The sequence below is a fragment of the Elaeis guineensis genome, chromosome 9 (genome assembly GCF_000442705.2).
Source record: "Elaeis guineensis isolate ETL-2024a chromosome 9, EG11, whole genome shotgun sequence".
In the NCBI taxonomy this organism is placed as follows: Eukaryota; Viridiplantae; Streptophyta; class Magnoliopsida; order Arecales; family Arecaceae; genus Elaeis; species Elaeis guineensis.
Window position 1 is genome coordinate 14,958,133 of NC_026001.2, and position 9,418 is coordinate 14,967,550.

Genomic DNA, 9,418 nt, shown 5'->3' on the forward strand with positions numbered 1-9,418 from the left:
TTAACTATGAACATCAGCCATGTACTCAACTTCCTGAATGCATAGTCCTTTTTTATTTTTGGGTGAGATTGAGAGAAAGGAAGGGATAGCTATCCTATATTATAATTACTCTGGTCCAGAATTTTTTAAACGTCTCTCAACTGTCAAGAGAATCAGTTAAGCGCAACATTAGACACCAAATCAGACACATATACATAATATTTGTTTTTATTAAGTAGGATGATTAACCTTAATTTTTTGGATAAATACATCTACTATAGTTATCCAAAGCTAAAGCTAGAATGGAGCGAGGAATATAAGCCCAAGTTCACAAAATATTATCCTAATCTTAGGGATGGGATGCTCCGCATCTCAAAATCTCCTACCATATTTTACAACTCCTTTGGGACTCTTGTTAGGAAGATCATTCTAGGATAACATTGGCAACTAAATAATGCACATATATATAATATGCATTGTTTGAATATTATTAAATATATTTTTTTTTATTAGAGGAGAAATCAGCCATAAGGAATATTTGGTTAGGAGGATTTACAATATGAAATGAAATAAAAATAAGTAACTTCCATTCTAACTATTTAGTTGAAAAAAAATTCATTTTCATTTTGATTGTAGAAGAAAATAAAAATATCTTAATTATCTAAAATCTAACTCATAATTTTATTTAATAATCAAATTTGTCACGAACTAGATGCATCGAAGAGTATAACTATTTCAATAATCATTTCAATCTATTTTGATTCTAATTTAAATTTTATTCACGGATCATAAACATTGAAGCTTGCATAAACACATCTGAAATGGTCAGCAAAAATCAAAGAGGAATGTAATTTAACTAGCTAATCAGCACACAGATTTCCACTGGTCAGTTCCAAAATATTATAAATAGGGTAGGAGTCCAGTCTATTGCCGCGTGAAGATGGCATCCAATGTTCAAACAATAACACATAAAAGTATGTTTGTTCTTATTTTTAAAATTAACCTGCTAGTGAAGTCTCTTGATGGTGATGTTTGTAAGATAGACTTTGGTTAGACTTTCACCCGAAGTAGTTACTGAAGAATAAATTAAAAATAAAGAAATATTTTAATAGGAAGTATTATTATTTTTTTATTGCTCCAATAATATTTATAAATGATAGATGGCAGGAAACTTCGCGAGAGTTTTCCCACAAACAAACAGGGTCAAATCCAGGAGTACAAATTGAGCTAACCGCTGCATGTCACCTCCCTGGGCTGTGGGCCCTTCCATGGCTGTATATTAGCTGTCAAAAAAAAAAAAAAAAAAAAAGGATCAGCCGAGGTAATAGATTTTTCTTTCTTTTTCTTAATATTTTCATAGATTTAGTTGGTGCCCTCCTGGGCTTTTCGTGTTTATATAAAGAGTAGCCACCCACCCCATTCTTAACCCCTCCTCTCTCTCTCTCTCTCTCTCTCCAACCCTCTCTCTTTCTCCCTCTAGAGTCCTTCATCTTTCGGATGCTATAATCGAATATTCCGGCGGCGGCTGTCCGAACCACACGGTCGGATTCCCTGCCCGAACGTTGGATTCCGACAGTATCCGCGGCGGTCGGATTCTTCGGATTGCACGGGTTCCGGCATCATTACGAGCTTCCCCCCCTCCAAATTCCTCTAAATCTTGGTAAGCTCTCGCTTGCTCGCTCGCTCCCTCTCTCTCTCTCTCTCTCTCTCTCCAACCCCCCCCTCGCGGTTGAAGGAGAGCTGTTGGCTCTCTCCCATCGGAGGGTCAGTATCGACATGATCGCCGTCGACGTCTAGAAGGGCCGACAAATGGAGGGTGATCTGGTGGGTATTAGGTGAAGGACAATCCGATCAGCCACGTATCACTAGAGCCTGATCGGAGTCGTACCAAACTGCAGCCTAGCTTAATAGTATAATACATGATTTATATCATAGTGCAATTCAATCCTAGGGAGTTCGCCACTGGTCAATCAAATGACTTCTAATGGGAGACGTAATTAGAGTACAAATGTATATGTCCACAAGTATTTAAAGCATGAATTAAGAGTTAGTGGGCTTTGTTTTGCGAATTAGATAAGAGTTATGAACAGATAAAATTTCTTGGTAGTTGTATTCTCTGTTTGGTAACATTATTAATAGTCTTTGTTTTTTCCAAAAAAATCATTTTTATTTCTAAAAATATTAACATTAAAAGAGGAGTTTAAAATTTGATATATATTCAGTTTAGAGATGGCAGATTACATTTAATAGTTGAATCATAGAAGAAAGATCCATTTTGTCTAATTTCAATATGATCTGAGTGAAAAAAAAGGTTTGGTCTAAGACGTACATGACGCGTGTTTATATGTGGTGTTAGAACCATCTATATGAGTCATGCATTGTATAGATCTTAGCTTCGGGTTCTCAGAATTTTAAATCAAACATAAGATGGGGCCCACACTTGAAGAGATCTTGTATGAGTCATCACTGAAGGAACATGCATAGGTGGTTTAGGTGTACACGCAAGCATATAATATTGCTCAATGACAAAGATCTGAATTTGGTGCATGAGAAAATGGGAAAATTAAAATGTTTGGGCTCCACCAGTTTAAGTTGGCTTGGTGACTATCCAAGATTGGGCCTGACTACAGGTCAGCTAAGTATTTTTAGGCATGGGGCCTACTAATAAATTTCAAATTCTAAAGCCAGTGCACAGATACAAAAATCATTAGACTGACAAAAATGTTATCAGATGTGGAAGCACTGCTAATAAAGCAAACCTGACCAAGCTGAGCCTGTCCAAACTTAGCTCAATATTTAAGTTATTCAGCCAATGGGCCAAACCAAGGACTGAGTTATTAGCCCAAGTTAACTAAGTTCACCAGTCATCTACCTGGGCTTTCTGTAAAAGTTGCCAATAAGAAGAGAGAGAAGGCTCGGTCAATGAGATAAAATAAAACCGAATAAACAAGTAGAGAAGAGAAGGCTTCTGGTGGGTTTTATATTGTGATGGGCATCTTCTGGAAACCAAAAAGAATTGGAGGCAAGGAGACAACATGGATAGAGTAGCAGGAGGCAACAAGACCACAAACAAATGTTTCATGGGGAATGAGGCCTAAATTAACACCAAATTGATGAGGTTTAGCAGTGGGTCAGTGCATGATGATATAGCTAAAATTACTTTAAAAACCACACATTCTTGACCCCATTCTTTTTCCTCAATGTATTTCCATGTGTTTTAACTCACCAACTATACTGTTATCTTGGCATCAACCTGTTGACAGAAGAAAGAAAGTAGATGATGATGATGATGATGACAGAAGTTACTGATCAGAAGAGAAGAAGCCATGATAGTTTCCTCCTCAGCAACATCGCCGGCGCCGGCGGAGGTCACAGCCATAACACTAGCATGACCACCACCACTACCACTTGCAGTGGCTTGACTTCCAAGAGGCTTAAAACTGCTGGTGGTGGTGGAGGAGGAGGAGGAACCATCACCACAAAGGTTTGCTGTTTTTCTCCATCTTTCTTTATATCTAATCATTGATCATATTATTCACAACTGAAGCTAGCTAGAATGCTGATGAGGTTTGAGAGTAATGAGCAGGAGAAGAAGGACAAGATTGGAGAAAGAGTGGCCAAGCTGCAACAACTGGTCTCTCCTTTTGGCAAGGTAAGTGTTGGATTGCCATTGACTGAACTTGATCATTATTCTATGCTTCTTATCTAGTGATCGAGAAGTTGAATATCCTGTGCTGAATGCAGTCAGACACGGCATCGGTTCTTCAGGAGACTACTGGATATATCAAATTCCTCCATGATCAACTCCAGGTTCATTCCATGACCCTTTTTGACTTCCCGTAATATTTTTCATCTTGTTTTACTTCCTCCTTTCAACAAGGATTTCTATGAGTTATTTAGCGACCTTTGCTTGAATTACTCACTGTGTTAATTGCTGTCAACAGGTGCTGAGTACTCCATATTTGAGGACGAGGACACAGACTGCAAAGACTGAGGTGAGATATCTTTCACCATATTCCCCTGCTCATGCTGAATTTTTGCATTCACGGGGTCCATTTGGGCAATCGGGAGTGGTTTCCATGGCAAGTCCATGAGGACCACCTTCAATTCCACATTTCAAATTACAAACAAAATAAAAGAGCAAAGGGTGTGCATAGATATTAAGCTAGAATGCAGGGTTGTAGCTTTTATAGATTATGTCTTGTTATCACTTTCATATGCATTTGTGTTTTCGAAAGGTGAAAATGAGACTTTCACTGATTTTATTCTCCTGTAATATGTGATTCAGGAAGCTGAGTACTGCAGCCTAAGAAACCGCGGCCTCTGTCTCATGCCGATCTCCTCTACACTCAGAATTGCTCAAAGCAATGGCGCCGATCTCTGGGCTCCTGTTAGTTCAAACAAACAACCATAATTCTCGAAGTTTGTCACTTACTCCCATTGAATGAAGAAAGCGTGTTATGACCATGGCAGAGGCTGGAAGTAGTTTTAGAGACAGATTGCTAGTTACAATCCTAACTCTATTCATCTTCTATCCTGACCACAGATTTTATTCCAATGTAACCTGTAACCTGTAGTAGGATAAGTCTCTTGCATAAATTTTGCATCCCTAAAAGAATGTAAAATGCCTACTGAGCTAGATTCTAATATCCTGGTTGCTGGAAGCAGCCAAAGCTCTGTTATGTATTACTATTCATCCTAGTAATGAAATGGGCATGAGCATATGGTTCTGGTTTCTATCATATCCTTCTGCTTAAAGAGATAAGGCAAAGTGCACTGTCATTACCTATGGGTCTCTTTCTACCTAAATAGGAAAGAGGAAGTGTCACAGAGCTTTTCAGCAGATTTCCATGTCATCCAACTTACTATAGTTGTCGCAAGACCAGTCAAGATTTGAGCCTGCTGCATCCCATCTGAATAATGGTGTTGCATATTTTCTTGTTCTTGATTTGGCTTCCAAAATCTGGTGTTGTTGGATTGTCTGGGTACAGGAAATTCACTGATCATGCAGGGTAAATTTAAGTGAAACTTTTGTTAGAGCAGTAGTCCAATTTATTTTGCTAAAGATACTAGGAAAGAATGGCTCTGATGACATTCCCCTCCTTGAACTGAAATCTTGCTAACACATGCATGAAAGATGCAACTATGTGGGCATCCTGAAGCTATGGCCATGGTACCATTCTTCCAGTTCCCCTGAACTAGTCCCTTTCTTTTTTGGTACATTTTCTTTTTTTGGTAAGAACTAGTCCCTTTCATGGGCACGAGTTAGAGCTGCAATCCAAACCCAGATACTGTGGTATTTGTTCAGAAAATAGCATCACTTTCCGGTCACCGAATAGCCTCTCTTACCAGTATTGGACTCCAAATGTATTAAATGATGACCTTTTCCCCTCCTTTGAGGGAATATAGTGTACCACCTTTAGAAATTCAGAATTATCTTGGCCCAACAATAGTGCAACACAACCAGGGGTTGAACATAGAACCTTCTGCCATACGGAGGGTGCAACTGCACTGATATAGCCCATTTTATGTATCAAGTGATGAAATGTGTAACAAAAGTATTTTTGACAGGAGAAGACAGAAAAGCTATTGGACAATCTAAGACAGCAAAGATAAAAGGAAATCAGCATGCCTATACAGTAGAGATTTGAGTTTGGGATTTGAAGACCTTTACATCAAAACATAATGAGATCTAAAATCTCAGACATTAACTTTTGCCTCCAAAACCTACTAAAGCTCTTGCAATATAATTAATTGCACCACCCTCATAGCAGATTATAATAAGACCACTAATCCACTGTTTTGTACCTGCTTCTGAGACAGAAAGATATCCTATAGAGTTGTCCACAGTAGCCAATGCACCTCTTGCTTTTGACACAAGCGAGGGCATCAAGCACCTTTTTCCTAGTGCACACAGTGTCCTGGTTTCGGATGCACCTCCCCAGAATTGGATTTGCAATTCTCGAAGGTTGGGAAAAATGCTCCTCCAGAGGCTACTGTCATATAAAATGCTCTCAACTTGCTCCTTGAGCATAGTAAACAATTCATTCCTTTAAACCAGCATGCCATCAATTATAATAATTGCTAAACTCAACCATATAAAAGATGTGTAATTTTTCTCTGGTATTTAACTTGCTTGCTATAAGCTCATGCTGGATAACTTTATTTCTCAATCCTGACCATTATCCACTTTCTTCCAAATCTTTTGGTTTCCTTTGGAATGAACACACTGAGATCTTCTTGTGCTTGGCATCATATTCTTAATCAGATAATTTCTTCATTTTGAGATTCACCAAAATATGATTTGCTAAGTTTTGTCTATTAACTGACCTCGGGTAAAAACAACATAAAAGTATAGACCACTGCCCATATGCATGTTCCTCCAGGTATAGCAAAGAATTCTTGCAAATAAATTAAACTAAGCAGTTCATGCAGCAGCAGCGCATAAATCAGAAGTATATGTTCACAAAGAATGAAATATGCAACCTTGATAAATTGGTCTGTGATCACAACGATGGAATTAAATTCGGATGTACTTAAGCTAGACCAAGAACAAATCCTGAAATCTCTATCCACAATGCAAAATGTATTAAAGACATGTTTTTGAGCGACAGTTGCCACCAAAAGATATTAAAATATTATAATAATAATAATAATTAGCTATTCTCTGCATTGTCTACAGGTTTTTGAAAACTCCAAGAGCACAAATGCGAGGAGTTTTCTTTGTTGGGTTGGATTGACGAAACTTTTCTACTGAAGCAAGCCTTGTTTTGTTTAATTAGATCACCTAAATGCAGTTGTATTTCTTCATATTCTGTGTAGGGCTCTCAACATGACCAATCTCAAATATAAGTGCTCATATTTCTACAATTAAATCTTTCATCAGCCAATCCATCCACGCTCAAATTGAATTGGGTTTGACATAAAAATGTTTGAAGTTGGGCATAGTTCGGATTTGTTTGTCTCGGTTGGGTTGGTTAGAGTGAAGTTTTTAATGGGTCGGTCTATTGGCCCACAATCTAGCCCAGTAAAATAGGATCTTGATGAGTGGGCTCCATAATGCTTGACATATATCATCATCATCACCAAACCATAGAACATCTAAACTGGAAAATACTTCCAATTTTGAATGGCACATCATGATCCTAGTCTACCAAGGTTCAAAAAGAGAAATTATTATCAGACAATTAGGTCCACACAAGCAAGTGGAACATCAGAACAGCCTATTATCGAACCTTGGTGCCATATACATCATCTAGAATTGGTACAATTGCTGCTTGGTATTGTAAATCATATGATATCGTTTGAAGCATGATATCATATTTGTGCATGCAACGTCGATGATTTTACCATTTTTCATTTTTTTTTTTTTTGACATCTGTCTTTGGAAAGCCAGCACCGCGGTCGTCGGGTTGAGCGATCTTCATACATTGCTTTTGCCAGAGATGACAGATGATGTCCGTAAGACGAAGGTCAGTTTGCATCTCTTCCCTTATTATTTAAAATAAATTATAAAAATATTTTTTTTATTTTAATTCAATTTCACTTACACTTTTATATTTTAAAAAGTATCCAACTAGTACTTTTAGTTATTGATATGTTTCGATGCAGTCCAACCATCTATCTCCATTAACAAAATTTTTAAAATAATAAAAATACTCATTTTCTTTCTTCTCCATCTTCCTCCTTGGCCAGTGTCCCTCTTTCTCCCACTTCTTTCTTTCTTTCTCTTCCTCTCCTTCCTTTTCATCTATTTCTCCTCCTTCCATTTCTCCCTCTTCCTTTCTCCTCCTCTCTTTTCTCCATCCATTCTCTTCTTTCCTTTCCTCCTCTTTCCCCCACCATGATGGGGTCTTCTTTCATGGTCCACCGGCCTTTCATCACCTTAGTCTCTTGGCTACATTTATCTTTTTGTTCGTGGTGTTTGTTACTTTCTTCCCCCATGGAATAGAATTCTTCTGATCCATCCATTTAATTTTTTTCCCAAATCCCACAAAATTTAATGCTTCTACTAAAATTAAGTTCTCAAAACCTCAAGGGACCTACTCACACCAGCACAACTCTTACAAAATCCCATGTGCCCGAGAAAAACCCAACCAGAACCTAAGAAACCCCTCCAATCTTCCTCCCTCAGGTGCTCTCTTTTCCCACAGATCTTCGAAAAAGAGAATTAAATGAAAAAAAAAGGAGGCAAAAAGAAAAAAAATAATGATCAATCTATGTGGTAAAAAATCTTATCTTTCAAAATTTTTTTTCTATTTTTTTTTATTTTTTTTGAATTTTTTTTATTTTCTTCTAATTTTTCTCTATTTTTTCTCTTTCCTCAGGAAAGCTTGGAGCAGTCGAACAGAAAAGCTTAGATGATAGCTATAGTTTTGTGTTGGATATTAGAGCTCTTATCTCTTGCTTCAGATACTAAAATTGTATTGCTACTGGACCATATTTGTCCCAAAGCATTAGAGTGATATAATCGCTGTTTTTAAACTAGCTTTCTCTCTTTTTCTCTCATGTGCTAGAGAAGGAGGCCGCTGTGTAGGAGAATAATTTATAGGCAATTTGGAAGAAAAGGATGGGAAGAAAAAGTGGATAGGAAGGAAGAGGAGGAGAATATGTGGAGAAAGAGGAGGAGGAGAATGGATGGAGAAAGAAAAGGGGAAAAAAGGAGGAGGGAAAAAGAAGAAGAGGAGAAGGAGAAATGGATGAAAAGAAAGGAGAGGAAGACAAAGAAAAAAGGAAAAAAATGGGAGAAAGAGGTACACCGGCCATGCAGGAAGAGGGAGGAGGGAGGAGGAAGAAGATAGGTATTTTTATTATTTTAAAAAATTTTATTAATGGATATAGACGGTTAGACTATATCGAAATATATCGATGACTAGAATGGTTAATTTAATATTTTTTAAAATATAAAAAATTTAAATATAATTGAGTTAAAATAAAAAAAATATTTTTTAATTTATCTTATTATTTAAAATATAGCAAAAAAAAATTTAAAATGCAGCAGAGAAGAGAAGATACTATTGTTTAATGTAATAAAGAAGAAAGAGCCCCGGGCCACAAGTTCCGTAGAGCAACCGCAGCCACTAGTGCCCCAAACCGACCAGCATTAAAAAATCTAGCATCATCAAAAGCAACCTCATGGATGCAGAGGATCACAATTATAAGCGACTTTATCTATTCCATTGACCCCATTGCTTCGCTTCTCTCCTCCCATCCTCTTCTCTCCCTCCCTCCTCTCCAACCACCATCCTCCTTCTCCAAGGTAGGTCATCATTATTCTTCTAGACAGCCAATATCCATGGAAATTTTGTTCATGTCCATCTCTCAACACAAGTTTTTGTTTCTTTTCTGTATCAATACAGCCTTCTTGTTACTCTGGAGCTACCATATGGGTGTCTTCTAAAGATCAGTAGAAAGCTGAGCAGAAAGAAGAAGAAGAAGA

General features: G+C 37.5%; 1 protein-coding gene and 1 long non-coding RNA gene across 3 annotated transcripts; both read left to right on the top strand.

Annotated features, from left to right (window-relative positions):
* The first annotated feature begins 1,411 nt into the window (after positions 1-1,411).
* LOC105051461 (transcription factor bHLH153) lies at positions 1,412-4,668 on the top strand. 2 transcript variants are annotated; one of them, XM_073243703.1, is made up of 6 exons: positions 1,412-1,639; positions 3,243-3,463; positions 3,566-3,631; positions 3,724-3,789; positions 3,924-3,974; positions 4,268-4,668. In XM_073243703.1, exons 2-6 carry the CDS (start codon positions 3,257-3,259, stop codon positions 4,391-4,393), a joined length of 516 nt encoding a protein of 171 aa, XP_073099804.1. In that variant the 5' UTR covers positions 1,412-1,639; positions 3,243-3,256; the 3' UTR covers positions 4,394-4,668. The 2 variants fall into 2 exon arrangements, with proteins under 2 accessions (XP_073099804.1, XP_073099805.1); XM_073243704.1 differs by having other exon boundaries at positions 1,501-1,639; positions 3,246-3,463.
* A 4,094-nt stretch (positions 4,669-8,762) lies between these two features.
* LOC140851594 (uncharacterized) lies at positions 8,763-9,418 on the top strand. Its single transcript, XR_012134337.1, has 2 exons — positions 8,763-9,238; positions 9,339-9,418. It is a non-coding gene; the product is annotated as an uncharacterized lncRNA (long non-coding RNA).